The sequence below is a fragment of the Chrysemys picta genome, chromosome 3 (assembly GCF_011386835.1).
Source record: "Chrysemys picta bellii isolate R12L10 chromosome 3, ASM1138683v2, whole genome shotgun sequence".
Taxonomy (NCBI): domain Eukaryota; kingdom Metazoa; phylum Chordata; order Testudines; family Emydidae; genus Chrysemys; species Chrysemys picta.
This window is the reverse complement of record NC_088793.1, coordinates 81,233,278-81,253,187: the sequence shown is the minus strand read 5'-3', so window position 1 is coordinate 81,253,187 and position 19,910 is coordinate 81,233,278. Positions and strand designations below refer to the sequence as shown.

At 43.8% G+C, this 19,910-nt stretch overlaps 1 protein-coding gene across 8 annotated transcripts in view; it reads left to right on the top strand.

Annotated features, from left to right (window-relative positions):
• Nucleotides 1-19,910, top strand: part of HACE1 (HECT domain and ankyrin repeat containing E3 ubiquitin protein ligase 1) — a 148,380-nt gene that overhangs the window by 61,471 nt on the left and 66,999 nt on the right. For all 8 annotated transcript variants that reach the window (XM_065588265.1, XM_065588267.1, XM_005287711.5 and 5 more), the window contains one exon: nt 11,818-12,014. In XM_065588265.1, coding sequence (XP_065444337.1) covers nt 11,818-12,014 — 197 coding nt within the window. The remainder of the gene's footprint in view (nt 1-11,817; nt 12,015-19,910) is intronic.

Sequence of the window (19,910 nt, the reverse complement as noted above, 5' to 3'; positions counted from 1 at the left end):
ACTAGGCTTTCATCTTTGGTGACCTATCGTAAAAAATGGATGTGAAAGTGTCTTTTTTTGTGTACATCAGAATTAGCACAATACAGCATGACTGGCATTCTCTGAAGAAAGGCTTAGATTGGAAGTACACTGGGCACTTCTGTGTGGGGAAACTTAGTAGAGCAACTTTTGCACTATATCAACTGGAGCAAATAGCTAGTCCTTAACTCTTATTAACCAATATATGAAGCTCACTTGTGGATTTTGCTTAAGAAAAAAATTAGTGCCACTGCTATAACCCCTTTAAAGTGTAAATATATAAATTAGTGGCCATTGCTTCTTTGTATTCGATTGTCTTTTTAAAAACATTCTTAGTTCAAAGACAAGAAGTACAGGCATTATAGCCAGCAGGTTCATTAGTTTTATCATGTAATAACACCCTGTTTGATATTTATTTAAATGGTACGTTCATTCTAGACCTTGTTTTCCATGATTTGTAATTTCTCAGATATGTTCTGGTCTGAAATTACGTATGTTCCTCAGCCTAGAAATATGAGACCTTTCAGGAATTCTGACAAAAATCTCTTCATAGTGGGTCCTTGAACTCTAATTCAAACATTTGGAGTTTTAACATAAAACTCTATCCCTTAGAGGGTGCTTGGTTTGATAACTTTGAAAAAGATTGACTAAGAAGTTTTTCCAGTGAATGAAAATAGTTTCTCTCCACCCCCCCCCCCCCCCGCTTTGTTAAGACAGCATTGCAAATTTATCAAGGAAACTTGCTGGATATAGGGGGGGGGGGGGCGGAAATCTACTATTCCACTCTTACCATAAATGCCCATATGCATACTCAGGTTCTCATCACATAGCACCAAAGAAAATCTGTATTTTTTACTACCACCAATATTAACAATGCCTTCCCCTGACAAATTTATTACTTCTCAGTAGTGGCTCATTGGTGCTGCTACAGTAGCCTTCTCAGCCTTTTTCCTTTTCAGTGGAACTATTTGAGTCATCATTTAGAATGTAATGTAAGTTTGTGTCCTTTCTATAGATTTCTAGAGGATAAAAATTCTAATAGAAAGGAGATTATTCTTGCTCAAGTTTTCAAAGAATTTCATACCAATTTCTATAGTACCCTTTTGGTTTCACCCACCTTAAATTTTTGGGGCTTTTTCCATAAGAGTCTCATGACTGCCATAGCTGCCTGTCCAGCAAAACCTCAAGTCTTCTCCATTGGGAGAAGCCTAGTGTCTCAAAGATTGCTCCAGATGCAACAGCACTGTTCCAGTCCCCAGAAAGGTGCTGGAGTTCTGCTCTAAGAACTGCTGATGTGTTTGGCTCCTCCCTGAGGAACAAGAACATATCTGTTCTTCTTTGAGGACCTCTGTGCAGTACCCTTATGGGGATATGTTGTCCCTGGCATTGAGCTGCAGAACAGCCAGAAAACCAGGGTCCTTTGGGGAGCGCATGAGAAGTCTTGCATGAGGGTGACTTAATTTCCCTACCCTACATATGAGTGCACCCCCTAAGTGCCTCAGGTCTTTTGCTGCTGCCACTGCCACAGAATGCTAATGGAACTTGCCTTCATGATCCCAGGGCTAGATCTTCCTCTATCCTACCTTAATATCTTCTTGTAATTAGTTGGCTTAGAGTAGTATAAGGTAGTTTGTTGTAAATATCCCTTCCCTTGTCCCAGATACCTTTTACCAACACTGTGTTGGGCCATGAGGTCTCATAAGGGCATCAAGAGATATGCCTCCTGCCCAGTGATCATACCAGAGACAGCAAGCACCAGATGAAAGCACCTATGTCTGGTCGAGACCCACTCAGTAACTGAAGATACAATTGGCTGCCGCGTCCCTCCATGCTCTAGAAGGCAGAGTCATTTCAGGCTCTAGGCTCATCTAGCTTCTCAGTGTGCCTACTGCCTTGATAGCCTGGGCTAATTGATGGTGCAGAGACCCCAGCCTCAGCGCAGAAGTCTTCCTATGCAGGACCCATGATGCGTTTTACTGCTCTAGCCTCAGTGCCAGCTTTTTATCATGGGCTTGAGACCAGAATCTCTTTGGCCCCATGCTGGGAATGAATCCTTCACCTAGCACCAAAGATCAAGTTGGCACCACCTTAAAGGTTTCCTTAGTCCCAGTGCTAACACAAGAAGTGCCCATCTTGCCACGTGCTCCTCACGTGATGATTTGGCACTCATTCTATTCATCCACTGATGCCTCTGCCTCAGCTCTACAGGGGCATTCAGGGAAAAGGAAGGAGAAGCAGCACATCTCCTCATGAGGCCCCAAAAAGAGAGAAAAGGAGTTATTGTCTCTCTCTTGTATTCTCTGACACACAAGTGCCTCAAAGATTCTGAAATGGCATCTCTTTTCCATGCTCCTGTGGAGCCGGACATCTCAGCACCAGTTAACTTGGACTTCTAACCAGTTCAGATCCCAATAATACTTTGAATCTACTGGCCACCCTACAGCATGCTTTTCCACTGCTTGACTCTGCACTGAAACTTAATCCTCCAGTCCCAACCCACAGGTGCCTCTGAATATCTAACCCCTTTGGAGATGAACTTTACACAGTCCCCAGAATTGATCTCAGGGCACTGGACCTCTGCTCTTGTCTTAGGTCCAGAAGTCATGGAAATCTACCATAGGCTTTCTTCAACTACTCATGTGGCTGTACATACAGGACTCAAGACCCTTTTGGAGGCTGAGACCAGTCCCGGCACTGACTGTGGCACTAGTTCCAATGCCCCATCTGGCACCAGGCCCCCACTTGGCATTGATGCCCTCATAGTACCTATCATTCATCCAGTGCCAAAACAACCTTCCTCATCAGCACTGATGCTGCCACAGAATCCACTAGATGTACAGGAAGACCTACCTATTGTGACAATGCAGTTCTGGCAGAACCCAACTGAGAGTGCCAACTCAGGACAAATTGCTCAAACAGGGCAGTTACAGCCCAAGGCTGGGGTTTTTTCCATCTCTAAGGCAAACCAAACCAGCCAGACTAAGAGGACTTCGGTCTCACCCCACTGGCTAACCGCAAGTCTCACAAGCAATCTCCTTAGACACTCCAGTTTCCCAGTATTACCACCAGTGCCACTCGTTATGGGGACAAATGGTTATGAAAACCAATACCCAAGTAAAAGAAAAAGGTTCTCCTGATCCCAAAGGACCAAGCCCCAGACCCAGGTCAATATACAAATCAGATCTTACCCACAAATCACGCTGTTGCCAATCCTTTAGAATCTAAAATCTAAAGGTTTATTCATAAAAGGAAAAAGATAGAGATGAGAGTTAAAATTGGTTAAATGGAATCAATTACATACAGTAATGGCAAAGTTTTTGGTTCAGGCTTGCAGCAGCGATAGAATAAACTGCAGGTTCAAATCATGTCTCTGGAATACATCCCCCGCTGGGATGAGTCCTCAGTCCTTTGTTCAAAGCTTCAGCTTGTAGCAAAGTTCCTCCAGAGGTCTGAAGCAGGATTGAAGACAAAATGGAGATGAGACATCAGCCTTATATAAAAAGAACAGGAGTACTTGTGGCACCTTAGAGACTAACAAATTTATTAGAGCATAAGCTTTCGTGGACTACAGCCCACTTCTTCGGATGCATACAGAAGAAGTGGGCTGTAGTCCACGAAAGCTTATGCTCTAATAAATTTGTTAGTCTCTAAGGTGCCACAAGTACTCTTGTTCTTTTTGCGGATACAGACTAACACGGCTGCTACTCTGAAACCAGCCTTATCATAGAATATCAGAGTTGGAAGGGACCTCAAGAGGTCATCTAGTCCAACCCCCTGCTCAAAGCAGGACCAATTCCCAGCTAAATCATCCCAGCCAGGGCTTTGTCAAGCCGGGCCTTAAAAACCTCCAAGGAAGGAGACTCCACCACCTCCCTAGTAACGCATTCCAGTGTTTCACCACCCTCCTAGTGAAATAGGTTTTCCTGATATCCAACCTGGACCTCCCCCACTGCAACTTGAGACCATTGCTCCTTGTTCTGTCGTCTGCCACCACTGAGAACAGCCGAGCTCCATCCTCTTTGGAACCCCCCTTCAGGTAGTTGAAGGCTGCTATCAAATCCCCCCTCATTCTTCTGGAGACTAAACAATCCCAGTTCCCTCAGCCTCTCCTCATAAGTCATGTGCTCCAGACCCCTAATCATTTTTGTTGCCCTCCGCTGGACTCTTTCCAATCTTTCCACATCCTTCTTGTAGTGTGGGGACCAAAACTGGACACAGTATTCCAGATGAGGCCTCACCAATGTCGAATAAAGGGGAACGATCACGTTCCTCGATCTGCTGGCAATGCCCCTACTTATACAGCCCAAAATGCCGTTAGCCTTCTTGGCAACAAGAGCACACTGTTGACTCATATCCAGCTTCTTGTCCACTGTGACCCCTAGGTCCTTTTCTGCAGAACTGCTACCTAGCCATTCGGTCCCTAGTCTGTAGCAGTGCATGGGATTCTTCCGTCCTAAGTGCAGGACTCTGCACTTGTCCTTGTTGAACCTCATCAGGTTTTTTTCGGCCCAATCCTCTAATTTGTCTAGGTCTCTCTGTATCCGATCCCTACCCTCGAGTGTATCTACCACGCCTCCTAGTTTAGTGTCATCTGCAAACTTGCTGAGTGTGCAGTCCACACCATCCTCCAGATCATTAATAAAGATATTAAACAAAACTGGCCCCAGGACCGACCCTTTGGGCACTCCGCTTGAAACCGGCTGCCAACTAGACATGGAGCCATCGATCACTACCCGTTGAGCCCGACGATCTAGCCAGCTTTCTATCCACCTTACTGTCCATTCATCCAGTCCATACTTCTTTAACTTGGCGGCAAGAATACTGTGCGAGACAGTATCAAAAACTTGCTAAAGTCAAGGAATAACACATCCACTGCTTTTCCCCTCATCCACAGAGCCAGTTATCTCATCATAGAAGGCAATTAGGTAATCAGGCATGACTTCCCCTTGGTGATCCATGCTGACTGTTCCTGATCACTTTCCTCTCCTCTAAGTGTTTCAGAATTGATTCCTTGAGGACCTGCTCCATGATTTTTCCAGGGACTGAGGTGAGGCTGACTGGCCTGTAGTTCCCCGGATCCTCCTTCCCTTTTTTAAAGATGGGCACTACATTAGCCTTTTTCCAGTCATCTGGGACCTCCCCCGATCGCCATGAGTTTTCAAAAATAATGGCTAATGGCTCTGCAGTCTCACCCGCCAACTCCTTTAGCACCCTCGGATGCAGCGCATCCGGCCCCATGGACTTGTGCACGTCCAGTTTTTCTAAATAGTCCCGAACCACTTCTTTCTCCACAGAGGGTTGGTCACCTTCTCCCCATGCTGTACTGCCCAGTGCAGCAATCTGGGAGCTGACCTTGTGCGTGAAGACAGAGGCAAAAAAATCATTGAGTACATTGGCTTTTTCCACATCCTCGGTCACTAGGTTGCCTCCCTTATTCAGTAAGGGGCCCACACTTTCCTTGATTTTCTTCTTGTTGCTAACATACCTGAAGAAACCCTTCTTGTTACTCTTAACATCTCTTGCTAACTGCAACTCCAAGTGTGATTTGGCCTTCCTGATTTCACTCCTGCACGCCTGAGCAATATTTTTATACTCCTCCCTGGTCATTTGTCCAATTTTCCACTTCTTGTAAGCTTCTTTTTTGCGTTTAAGATCAGCAAGGATTTCACTGTTTAGCCAAGCTGGTCGCCTGCCATATTTACTATTCTTTCTACACATCGGGATGGTTTGTTCCTGCAACCTCAATAAGGATTCTTTAAAATACAGCCAGCTCTCCTGGACCCCTTTGCCCTTCATGTTATTCTCCCAGGGGATCCTGCCCATCTGTTCCCTGAGGGAGTCAAAGTCTGCTTTTCTGAAGTCCAGGGTCCGTATTCTGCTGCTCTCCTTTCTTCCTTGTGTCAGGATCCTGAACTCGACCATCTCATGGTCACTGCCTCCCAGGTTCCCATCCACTTTTGCTTCCCCTACTAGTTCTTCCCTGTTTGTGAGCAGCAGGTCAAGAAAAGCTTTGCCCCTAGTTGGTTCCTCCAGCACTTGCACCAGGAAATTGTCCCCTACACTTTCCAAAAATTTCCTGGATTGCCTGTGCACCGCTGTATTGCTCTCCCAGCAGATATCAGGGTGATTAAAGTCTCCCATGAGAACCAGGGCCTGCGATCTAGCAACTTCTGCTAGTTGCCAGAAGAAAGCCTCATCCACCTCATCCCCTTGGTCTGGTGGTCTATAGCAGACTCCAAGCACGACATCACCCTTGTTGCTCCTACTTCTCAACTTTATCCAGAGACACTCAGGTTTTTCTGCAGTTTCATACCGGAGCTCTGAGCAGTCATACTCCTCTCTTATATACAACGCAACTCCCCCACCTTTTCTGCCCTGCCTGTCCTTCCTGAACAGTTTATATCCATCCATGACAGTACTCCAGTCATGTGAGTTATCCCACCAAGTCTCTGTTATTCCAATCACATCATAGTTCCCTGACTGTGCCAGGACTTCCAGTTCTCCCTGCTTGTTTCCCAGGCTTCTTGCATTTGTGTATAGGCACTTAAGATAACTCCTCGATCGTCCCTCTTTCTCAGCATGAGACAGGAGTCCTCCCCTCTTGCGCTCTCCTGCTTGTGCTTCCTCCCAGGATCCCATTTCCCCACTTACCTCAGGGCTTTGGTTTCCTTCCCCCGGTGAATCTAGTTTAAAGCCCTCCTCACTAGGTTAGCCAGCCTGCTGGCGAAGATGCTCTTCCCTCTCTTCGTTAGGTGGAGCCCGTCTCTGCCTATCACTCCTTCTTCTTGGAACACCATCCCATGGTCGAAGAATCCAAAGCCTTCTCTCCGACACCACCTGCGTAGCCATTCGTTGACTTCCATGATTCGACGGTCTCTACCCCGGCCTTTTCCTTGCACAGGGAGGATGGACGAGAACACCACTTGCGCCTCAAACTCCTTTATCCTTCTTCCCAGAGCCACGTAGTCTGCAGTGATCCGCTCAAGGTCATTCTTGGCAGTATCATTGGTTCCCACGTGGAGAAGCAGGAAGGGGTAGCGATCCGAGGGCTTGATGAGTCTCGGCAGTCTCTCAGTCACATCGTGTATCCTAGCTCCTGGCAAGCAGCAGACCTCTCGGTTTTCCCGGTCGGGGCGGCAGATAGATGACTCAGTCCCCCTGAGGAGGGAATCCCCGACCACCACCACCCTCCTCCTCCTCTTATATAGTCTTTTCCAGGTGTAAGAACACCTCTTTGTTCTTACTGTGGAAAATTACAGCAAAATGGAGCCTGGAGTCACATGGGCCAGTTCCTGCATACTTTGCTGAGTCTGAAGGCATATTTGCCTTCTCTCAATGGGTCCATTGTATAGCTGATGGTCCTTAATGGGCCATCAAGCAGGCTAGGCAGAGCTAATCCCAGTTTGTCTGGGATGTCACCCAGCAGCATAGCATAAATTAGCCATACAGACAGTATAGAGCCAATATTCATAACTTCAACTACAAAACTGATACACACATATAGACAGCATAATCATAACCAGTAAACCATAACCTTGTCTTAGACACCCCATTTGACCCCCTTTATACAAGATTTGGGTGCCACTACAGGACCTTGGTTGTAACAATGATCTACATGGTCCCAGTTTATGTCAATAACGTCACAGCTATATCTAAGGAATGGGATGAGACTCTTTCAGAGTAACCATCTGAGTCCCCTTTGGAGGAACATACAAATGGTACCTTTCATGAAGACCAAATTGGTGCTTCATCTGTTTACATTCCTGACAATCAGACTGCTTCAGGGGCTACTGGGAAGAATGGCAGATACACGTCAGCTGCAAATGGGTCATGGCACCAGAGATATCCAATCCCCTGTTTGACATATTACAGGTACAGACTAGTGAGAAGTAGTATCTGTCTCTTATTCTTTGGTGGGCTGAGGATGACAGAACTATTTGGCTATCTCCTTTTTCTTCCTTGCCTGTGTCCAGGTGAGCAGACAGGATATACACTCTGGCAAACAATGGACATCAAACAACTTTTTCCAGCTAATTCCCTGGTGGTGTCTGCAGCATTAGAGAAAGTTAAAGGTGGCAAAGTGTCTTTCCATTCCTAACCGAGGGATGTAAGCTGGATGCTTTTGTCAGGAGAGCCCACATGTCTAGACCTCCCAAATGGCTGACTACTAAACCATCTTGTCCTTCTGCAGTTACACTTTGGGGGGCCATGAGCCCCATCTTGGAATCTTGACTGGAGGAACAGAAGGAAGTAGTTAAGTCCTTGGTCACAGAGAGTTGTATGCTCACAAGACACTCTTAAGACCAGCATATGATGCCTCAGACACAAGTGCAAGGAAAATGGCTTAGTTTCTCCTCCTACAGTTTCTGGTGCATGATTACTTTGGATCAGTGGATAGTGGACACCATTGATGGTGGATACTCCATCCAGTTCTGCACCAGGCCACTTCACCATTCTCTGCCATCTCATGAGAGAGTCCTATTGGAAAAGGTGGATTCCCTCCTCAAGAAGGGAACCATAAGAGTTTCCATAGGAATACTGAGGGAAAGGATTTTAACACCACTGTTTCCTGATTCCCAAGAAGAGTTAATTTCTGAGGTCCATTCTGGATCTCACAAACCTCAACAGATACAGAAGAACGTCTCTTCCATTTCCCTGATTCCCAGGGTCACATAAGGAAGATCAGGTTGGACAGAGCAAACATAATAATAATAGCTGCAACGTGGTCTTGTTAGCACTTGTATCCAGATCTCCTGCTGCAGGCCATGGTGCTGCTTTTTTATTGGCCTCTGTCCCCAGGCTACTTGTCTCCACAGCAAGGAAGGATTCTTCATCCTAGCATAGAGACGCTCCACTTGGTATCTTAGAGGTTAGATAACCTGGGACTAATGTGAACAGTTTCTGCTTTCAAAGACCTCAAACCATTCTCTTACAACTTTCACTTTGAAATGTTATAAATAAAAATGGCAACTGTTGTCTGGGTGGCTGACAAAGCTCTCGCTAGATCTCAAGCTGAAGTTCCTTCAGTCTTTGAGTACCTTTTACACTTAATCTCAGGATTTAGTAGTCTTAGCCTCTCCCTGAAGGTCCACGTGGCAGCAATATCTGCTTATCAGAATGTTTTGTTAAGGACAAACCCTTCTTTCACTTTGCAGGTTCCTTAAGGGCATATTAAATGTTCCACCCCCTCGCCAATTAGACAGTCCCTGTCGACACGAGATCTAAATCTTGTGCTAGTAAAGCTAATGGGACCCTCCTTATGAGCCTCTCGCTCAGACTTCTCTCAAGCATATATCAATCAAAATGGCCTTCCTGATAGCAGAGGTAATTGGTAGGAAGATGAGCAAGTGAGCTTAGTGCTTGGATCACCGCTCACCCTATGCTGTGCTCATGAAGGACAAAATCATCCTGAGACCACATCCCAACTTCATGCTTAAGGTAGTCTCAGATTTCCATCTATCTAAGGCCTTGGCTACACTTGCAAGTTACAGTGCTGTAAAGCCTCCCCCAGCGCTGTAACTCACTCCCCGTCCACACTGGCAGGGCACTTACAGCACTATATCTCCCTGGGTACACCGCTGCAGGTACTCCACCTCCCTGAGAGGAATAACAGCTGCAGCGGAGTGGTTACGACTCACGGGTGTGAGTGTAAACGCTTGCAGCACTGTACAAATCACCTTGTCAAGTGGCCAATTCTCTCCATTGTTGTGACCGGCTGCAGGAATGCGGAAGTGCCGGTTTCAAAGCTCGTACCACAGAGAAAAGCAAACAATTTGCAGTTTGCTTTGAGTGAGTAAATGAATGAGCAGGGGTCCGGGAGTTCGGAACTTGCAAAATAGAGAGCTGACATGTTCCAAAAAGCACACTCTCCCCCCACACTCCCTGTCACAATCCATCCCACCCTTGCCCGTTTTGAAAAGCACGTTGCATCCACATGAATGCTGGGATAGCTGCCCATAATGCACCGCTCACAACACAGCTGCAAATGTTGCAAGTGTGGCCACGCCACTGCGCTGGCAGCTGTCAGTGTGGACAGACTGCAGCGCTTTTCCCTACTCAGCTGTACGAAGACAGGTTTTCCTCACAGCGCTGTACAGCTGCAAGTGTAGCTAAGACCTTAGTCTGTTTCCTTTCTAACACCTCATTCCCACCAAGGGGAAGCAGGTCTCCATACGCTAGATATAAGAGGCTACTGTGCTTTACCTGAAAAAAACTAAGCCCTCCCACATACTACAAATAACCTATTACCAGACACTCTCACAAGACTACATGTTACTATGTTCCATACATCATCTTAGCTAGGAAAACAGTACCTTATTTGAAGATCCATTCCACAACCACCACCTCAGTGTCAGTGGCCCATCTTAGGCTGGCTTCCCCTGGTGGAGACTTGCAAAGAAACTGTTTGAGAATTCAGTGTACACTTTCACCAGATGCTTCTCCTTAGACTTAGCATCATGCTCCAGTGCCCGGTTTTGTGTAGCAGTTATATGGTCCATATTTAGCTAAGAACTCCTCACCCACTATCTACCTGGTTGAGCCATGCTTGCTAAACTCCCATAGGTGAGAAGCGCATAGGTTGGTAACTACTGTGGTTAGAGAATTAGCTCTCTGTATTCAAGCTACTGGCCCTCATTCCTCTTTGCCATGGAGTAACATCAGGACACTGTAGTCTGGAAGAAGGAACTGGGGCAATTCCTTATGTAGCGTAGGTTAGTGATGTCACTCATACATAAGAACTCTTGTGCACCTGCCAGTGGAGGTGGTTTTGCAAAGTAGCTTGACACCAGGGGTGCCACATTGCAGTGAACTGTACAGAGGTAGTTCTTGAACACTTACTGGTAAGTAATCTTTCACATTACTGTGCAGGCAGAGAAGAAAGCTGGAACTAAATGTGAAAGAAATTTCTTTGGCTCTGGCTGTGACTGTGAGATAGGCAAGGAGTGACCAGAGCTGAGATTGGAGGAGCTGTTGATCTTCCCTCTTTCTCCATGGGTTCACAGTGCGGGGAAGATGTGAAAGGATCAGGTTAGCAGTGGTGCTTGCAAAATGTATGCTGTAATTGGATGTGTATTTGGGGAAGGGGATAAACACAGGAAATTCTAAAACTTCTTTCTGTGCTCAGCTGAGCCTGTATAACAACTTTTTGCTTTTTAGCCTCTTTACATTATAAAAGCAAATCTGGAAGTTGCTTTAGAGTTTCACAATTTAGTTTTTGTACTGAAAGTGATTTGTAGCTGGACCACAGTTGTTGCTGAAAGAGTAGCAGGTCTCATAGGAAATGGGAAAAAAAAAATCTAAAGAGCCAAGGAAATTAATTTATTCTAAGTATATAAAAGACCTCCATAACTACTTCCTTAGTATTTTTCTTCCAACTACAAACTGCTTTTTAGTGAAAAGACATTTTTTTAATATACTAAAGCAACTGGTTTTGTAAAACTTACTGGTTGTAAACACCTGTTGGACTGGTGTATTTTCGTGAGGCTGAAGGTGCATGGTTGAAAGCCTTGGGCTTCACAGTGAGGCTTGAGTCAGGGTCCCAGGAATGTACACTTGTTATAGCTTATTGACTAAGCTTCGGTTCACCAGGAGAGTCTACATCAAAGGACATGTTTTACTTTCTATGGCTGTGTCCAAAATACAGAAGATATGGCGAGTTTAAATTCTGCTGTGTATCATGACTATAAATGTTTTTTCATCCCTGCATTATTCCAGTCACTCTCTAGAGGGCAATCTTCTACCATAGAACAAGCAGGCTAAGGCAAACTGAATATGTGGATTTTGATTTTATTTTCTCAGGTATTCCTGTAAATTATCAGGATGTGGCATCTATTGATCCAGAGTATGCAAAGAACTTGCAGTGGATTTTAGATAATGATATCAGTGATCTTGGGCTGGAACTAACCTTCTCTGTCGAGACTGATGTGTTTGGAGCAATGGAAGAAGTGCCTTTGAAACCAGGGGGTGCAAGTATTCTTGTTACACAAGACAACAAAGTGAGTGTTCAGGTTTATCCAGAAGTTACTGATGAGAACAATTGAACTGACTTATGAGTGAATAGAAGCATAAATTATGTACCTAAAGTAATCATACCTACAATATTAAAAAGTAGCTCGCAAAATGGTCCCTGTTTGTATGTGTCAATAAATTGGACCACTCTTCTGAAGAAAGTTCTTTAAACAGCTCTCGGAAATTGTCTGTTTCCTCTTTTGTTGGAGTCTTTATGAAGAAAAACAAGGTAGAAGTCAAATGAAGGATTTTTTTAGAAGTGACATCATGCCATATTGCACATGGTCAAGCTCTTGGCGGGGGGTGGGAGCGTGGGAGAGGACGGGGAATATTAACAAGGAACACCTGTGTTCCTTTAAAAAATACAGCTGTAGGTAATGTTGCTTAAGTGTTGCAAAATTCACTGTTAAACATGGCCTGCTCACTAAACAGTGGAGTATTTAAGGTGTGTTGGGAAGAGAAGTGCAAAGCACCCAAAACTTCATTTGAAGTCAGTAGGAATTGTGCTGCTCAGCTATCCAGACAGTTTGGTTTTACGTTATCATTGAACAAAACACGATGCGAATTCATTCACTAAACGGAAAGGAATTGGATTTTGAAATAAACTTATTAGGCCTTTCATCTTTCAACGATTCAGGCTTATTTTATGAGCCAAAACCAGTTTAACGATATAACATTTTGATCTATGTAAAGCAGAAGCTGACAGAATTATAACTAGGTTAAAATCTGTGTGCTAGTGCAGGTGGGCCTAATACTTAAACACAGTACTAAAGCAAAGTCTGTTTCTGTTCTCTGTGTTAAATATTTTGTAAACAACTTGCTGCTGCTTGTGCTACAGAAAAACTAAACCTAAATTAAATACGTACTGTATACCCTGTGGCTATAAATCCCTGAAAATTGAATGATATAGTGAAATGTAAAGAGAATTTCTTTGGAAAAGATATGAAGTAAAGTAGACTTCTAAAATTTAGTACTGTGATTTACATTTCATACACTGCCTACATGAAGAAAGTCATTAGTCTGTGGTGTATAATTACCATAACAAGAGTTAAAATAGTACCCTTTGCCCAGCCTCTTTTTAAAAATTTAGTTCTAAATTATGATATAACTTACCTTTTTTATTGAATTTTGTCCTTCATTCAATAGCTAAGTGTATTCTTCATACTGTCTTTAATGTTCAGTATCTGGTAATATGCCTTCATGCTACTGACACTTCAGAAATTTACCATTTGTGTTTTCTTCTTTAATCTTTCCATATGTATTAAATGGTTGTGTGGTGGTGGTTCTGTTACCAGTATAAGCACACTGTGTATGAATAGATTTTAAAGGAAAACTGTGCTCAGTTTATTCAATGTAGTGGTCTGAAAGTTTCCATGAGAAGCATTTCCAACCATGTATAAATTGTTTAGTATATATGAAAATAGTTTTAATCACAGTTTTATTTGTGACATTAACAGTCTGGGAGTCCAGCATTGTAGAGTCATATAATCCTTTTCAGTGTTAAGCAAATGAGCATCAGTATAGTTAGTGTTAAAACTTTAACACTTCGTAGAAGAGTCAAGCAGACATTGTTCCAATCAAATTCTGTACTTCCTTTGCACTGGTTCTGATTTCAGCATACTATGTATATTATATGTATACATAAATTATATGTATTTATCTAGCTTTTTGTTGGTAAGATATTCGGCTGTTATATTGGAAAATGACCACTTGGTGTCATCGTTTATTTAAAATTTTCTTGTTTCTGGGACTTTGACAGTGAATCCTTAAGCATAATCTTCCTTTCTATCAGGACAGAAATGTCATTCAGATAACTAACATGCATATTATGAGACTGATTCTCCACTGTCTTGTACCATTCATAGTTGGTTTTCCACCCCCTTTGCACAGGTGTAAATGACTACACAATGCAAGTCAGTGGAGATTTGACCCCTTTATCAATATTCTAAATGGATGGAGTCAGGGAACAAATACACTGTTGCTTGATTCCAATCTCTTTTAAATTCTTTTAGTATAATATATATTCTCTTAGTATAATATATCCCACAATAATTTGTGGTTTCAATGTTGCCATTATAAAGTCTATCGGCAGTTTACAATGCTCTTTTCAATTTGAATGAAGTTGGAAATTTGCTAACCTGTCATCCCTAATCTAATATCTAAATTCTTCTGTTTGACTTACCCTACAAGAATTTTACATATTTTAGTTTGATAGTTATATTTGCTTTATAAATAATCTCATACTACCTCAACTACGTGCTCAACCCTGACATGAAGAGATCACCTCTAGAGGTGATATCTCTATTCCCTTCTTGTTCTTAGCACCTTTTGATGTTGCTAATTGTTATGGTGACTTTTGAAATATAGATGTTAGTCCCTTAGGAATGTGGAGATTATCAAACTATTTAATGACACAGTCATACAAACAGCAGTTAGAGGGCAGTGACTTTTTTGCTTTCTATTGATATGGGCTAGATTCAGTCTAATGCAGGGGTGGGCAAGCTTTTTGGCCCGAGAGCCACATCTGGGTATGGAAATTGTATGGCGGGCCATGAATGCTCACGAAATTGGGGGTTGGGGTGCGAGAGGGGATGAAGGCTCCGGCTGGGGTGAGGGCTCTGGGGTGGGGCTGGGGATGAGGGGTTGGGGGTGCAGAAGGGTGCTTTGGGCTGGGACTGAGGGGTTCAGAGGGCGGGAGGGGGATCAGGGCTGGGGCAGCCGGTTGGGGTGCAGGAGGGGGTCAGGGGTACAGGTTCCGGGCGGCACTTACCTCAGGCAGCTCCCACAGGCAGCGGCATGTTTCACCCTCCAGCTCCTACGTGGTGGCATGGCCAGGCAGCTCTGCATGCTGCCCTGTCCACAGTCACCACCCCTGTAGCTCCCATTGGCGGTGGTTTCCGTCCAATGGGAGCTGTGGGGGTGGCACTTGGGGCAGGGGCAGCGTGCGGAACCCCTTGGCTGCCCCTCCGCATAGGAGCTGGAGGGGGGACGTGCCACTGCTTCCGGGAGCCATGTGGAGCAGGGCAAGCCCCCGACCCCACTCCCTGGCAGGAGCTTGAGGACCAGATTAAAACGTCTGGGGGGGCTGGATGTGGCCCTCGGGCCTAGTTTGCCCACCCCTGGTCTAATGATTGAAAAGTCAAGGACTCTGTATCCTATGTCAGTTCTTGGACATACCTATTCAGTAAATATTTTCTTAATGACCTGAATTTGTATTGTATAACTTAATGGCTCTGGCAGATTTGAAAAATGCCTTTTTTTAAAAAGGATCCAAAATATGTAATAATTTTATACTGCAGTCTTTCTTCTTCAATAAGTTTAGAATATTTTTCTGTAGTCTACAGTGTAATTGTTTTTGTAATTTAAGAATAAAAAATTGCCCTTTACTAAAACTTGTACTAACATCTGTAGGAGGAGGGAAATTCAGTCTCTGAAGTAGTTCATTATTGTGTGTCCAGTAGAGGGGTACCTGTTGAAAAGTAATATCATCCCAACCAATTCAGAAAGTCATGCAGCACAAAGGGTAAAAATGATGCTAATCCAGTCCAGTAGAAGAGGGATGTCAATTGAGAATGACACCTACTTATTTAAAACAAACATTTAGTTCAGCAGATAAAAACTGAAGAAATTTGTATGGATGGTGTTGAAAGTAGGATATACAATTTCAATAAAATAGTCTATAGGTTGCTATCCAACAATGACAACTCACAGGGTCACGTGCTCTCATGTGGCTTCATAATGTGGTGAGTCCAGCTGTTCACCCCTTGCATTGCTCTGGTGATATCAATGTCCCTTTGCTGTATAATGACAGTCATTCAGGTGCCAGTGCTTTGATCTCAAATGCATCCAAGAGGTTGTATATTTGTCTGCTTGCTTAAATACTGTGTTGGTAATAGAGCTCATGCTCAGCACACTTGCTGAAGTAGGAGACTATTGCTGTTCATTTTTCCAACTCCATTGGTCTTTATTACACTGTTCCAAGCCTCGCTGTCTTTTCCTACTCTGGTAGTAGTCTCCCATGGATAAATCTTTCAGTGACTTCAGAAAGCTGTTTCTAATGGCAAAATAAATGCCATAAATCCTTTCTTCCTGTGTTGTTTTCTCTTTCCAAAAGATGATTAGCCACCTCCTAGTTCAGCGAGCCCCAAACTTTTGACAGTCGTGCCCCCCCGTCCGCATCCCCCCATCTACCTGGAGCTGAGAGCGGGCGCATGGCTCGGGGGTAGGGAGGGGGGAGACACAGACAGGGTAAGGGCGCCAAGGGTGCCGAGGCTGGGGACGGAAGCAGAGCTGCAACTGGGCTGTAGTGGGGGCCAGCAGCTGGCCCATGGCCAGGTGCTGCTCCGCTCCCAGCCTTACCCCTAGCCTTCGCCCCGGACCAGGAACGAAGCTGTGGCCAGTGGGCGAGGCTGGGGGCTGGTGGGGGGACCAGGGGCAGAGCCACGCCGAGGCTGGCAATTGGGCCAGGAGTCAGGGACCTGGCTGGGGGCTGGGTGGCGCTCCCTCCCTGCAGCTATGGGGGCTGGTCTGGGCCCTGTTGTGCCCCCTCTGGATGTTCCTCGATGCCCCCCTAGAGGGGCACACCCCACACTTTGGGGACCTCTGTCGTAGTTCCTTTCTGGAGCCTTATTCTGCAAGTCATCTTTTGCTGAGGGCAGCCATATTGATGCTCCATCTTGCAAGTTCCCTTGCAATTAATAATGTACACCTTTCAGGTCTTGATGTGTTGTTATCCATTAGAGTCCGTATGTTCCATATCCCCATGGTGAGAGCTCTTGTTTTGCTTACAGAATGATCACGTATGTGGATGATCCACCAGATGTGGTAAACTGTCCAGATTAGAGTTGGGCAGGCAATATTATGACACTTTTGCTGGCCTTTTCCTTTATGGGGGTGAGCAGTGCTGTCTTAAAAGGGGTTATTCAGTCACCTAGGATGTTGCCTAACGTTCTTGGTGCCAAGGATGAAGGTTTGTGACTGACTTCCAGTATTCACCTACACCTGACACTTCACCACTTGGCGTTGCTGGAGGACTTCCTTTCTATGATGCGTGAAAGGCAATCTTGGTCTCTTGGCTGCTGAAGTCAAAGACCAGTGGCTTGAAGGGTCATAAAGACTGGGAACTTCATTAGCTACATTGGATAGCCACTGATGTCTTTGTCAAGTGATACATATATCGTGGAATGTTCCTGCAGTACCTTTCCTTCTGTTGAACCAAAAGGACTCCTCTGCCCTGTCCACCAAAGCAGATTTAGTATAGATTCATAGTCTAAGTCCAGAAGGGATCATTGTGATCATGTAGTCTGACCTCCTGTATAACACAGGCTGTAGAACTAGAGCATATGGTTTTGATTTAAAAATTTTCAGTGATGGACAAGACACCATGACCTTGGTAAGTTTCTCCAATGGTTAATTACTCTCATTGTACTTTACATCTTACTTTCAGTCTGAATTTGTCTAGCTTCACTTCCAGCCATTGGATCATGGTATACCTTTCACTGTTAGATTGAAGAGCCTATTATTAAATATGTTCCCCATGTAGGTACTTACAGACTGTAATCAAGTCACCACTTAAACTTCTCTTTGTTAAGCTAAATAGACTCAAGGAGCTCAGTCGCTATGAGGAAGGGTTTCTGATCCTTCAGAGATTCTTGTGGCTCTTCTCTGAAGCCTCTCCAATTTATCAACCTATTTGAATTGTGGATACCAGAACTGGACATGGTATTCCAGCCGCTGAGGTGAAATAACCTCTCTGCTCCTACTTGAGATTCCCCTTTGTTATGCATCCAAGGACTACATTAGCCCTTTTGGTCACAGCGGCACACTGGGAGCTCATGTTCAGCTAATTATCCACCACAACCCTCAAATCCTTTTCAGTGTCTTCCCAGGAGAGAGTCTTCCATTATGTAAGTAAATGTTTACATTTAGCCCTATTAAAGTGCATCTTGTTTGCTTGTGGCCAGTTTACTAAGCGACATAGATTGATCTGTATCAGTAACCCGTCCTCTTCGTTATTTACCACTCCCCAATTTTTGTGTCGTCTGCAAACTTTATCAGTGATTTTGTTTTATTCCATGTCGTTTAATAAGAACGTTATAGTAAGGGTCAAGAACTGATCCCTGCGGTACCCCACTAAAAACACACCCATTTGATTATTTCCTGTGTACAGATACATTTTGAGACCTATCAGTTAGCCAGCTTTTAATTCATTTAACGAGTGACAGGTACATTTTATATATTTCTAGTTTTTTTTATCAAAATGTCATGTTGGGACTAAGTCAAAGTATACTACTTAAACACTATTGCCTTAATCAAGCAAACTTTTGTAATCTCATAAGAAAAAGATAGACTCTGTTTTCCATAACCCATGTTGATTGATGTTAGTTATGTTACCCTTCTTTAATTCTTTCCCATATCAAGTGTTCCCCTATCGTGCCCAGGGTCAATGTCAGACGGACAGGCCTATAATTACCTGGGTCATCCTGTTTCTTTTTAAATATTGCCACATAATGAGCTTTCTTCCAGTCTACTGGAACTTCCCTGGTATGTTAACTTACTGAAAATCATCATTACCAAGCCAATGAGCTCTTCAGCCAGCTTTTAAGACCCTTGGATGCAGGTTGTCTGGAACTGCTGATCTAAAAATGCCTAACTTCAGTAGCTGCTGTTTAACATCCTCCTTATATACAAATGATTTTTTTTATAGCTGCCTTTGCTTCCTTGTTAAATCAGTTTTGTGCTTTTGTTTTTTAAAATCATTATGGCCTTCTTCCTCAACAGTGGGATTGTGGCTTTTTGGGCATCTAGAAAAGTGTTCTTAACCCATTCCCAGTCCCATGCATGTTGGAAATAAGTATTTCCAGAGGTGTCTTTCTCTCCATGGGTTCCCTCAACCTGTTTTAGCCTGCCCTTCAGTGGTGTCCTTGGAAGAGACTGGAATCTTGGTTTAAGATGTACTTAAGTAACCCTTCTCCTCTTGCAAGCACTTCACAAACATTTAACTAATCATTCATCTCACTCTTATGTTACTACTACTTTTACACTGAAAAGAGAATTTCTTCCAATTTTGAAGAGACTACCAGTTCCTGTTAGAATAAAGTATAAGGGATTTCTTTGAAATTGGGCAGCCTTTCAAAATAGGGATTTTTTTTTTAAATGTTGCAAAGAGTCCTGTGGCACCTTATCATGCATCTGACGAAGTGGGTAGTCACCCACGGAAGCTCATGCTCCAATACGTCTGTTAGTCTATAAGGTGCCACAGGACTCTTTGCTGCTTTAACAGATCCAGACTAACACGGCTACCCCTCTGATACTTTTTAAATGTTGTCACTTTAGACTTACAATAGAATCTCAGAGTTACGAAAACCTCGGGAATGGAGATTGTTTGTAACTCTGAAATGTTTGTAACTGTGAACAAAACATTATGGTTGTTCTTTCAAAAGTTTACAACTGACCATTAACTTAATTCACCTTTGAAACTTTACTGTGCAGGAAAAAAAAATGCTGCTTTTAACCATGTTAATTGAAATGAAACAAGCACAAAAACAGTTTCCTTACCTTGTCAAATCTTTTTTACACTTTCCCTTTATTTTTTAGTAGTTTGCGTTTAATACAGTACAGTACTGTATTGCTTTTTTTCTCTGCTGCCTGATTGCGTACTTCCGGTTCCAAATGAGGTGTGTGGTTGACCGGTCAGTTCGTAACTCTGGTGTTTATAAACCTGAGGTATCTCCATTGTATAGATGGGGAATTGGAGGCAGAGAGGTTAATTGATTCTCCAAGAACCAGATACTTAGATGCTGTGGTGATGGATATGGTATAAAAACTTAAGTAGAAACTGTGTCCAAACTTCTTGTTTTGGAACAAGACAGTGTCACAGATCT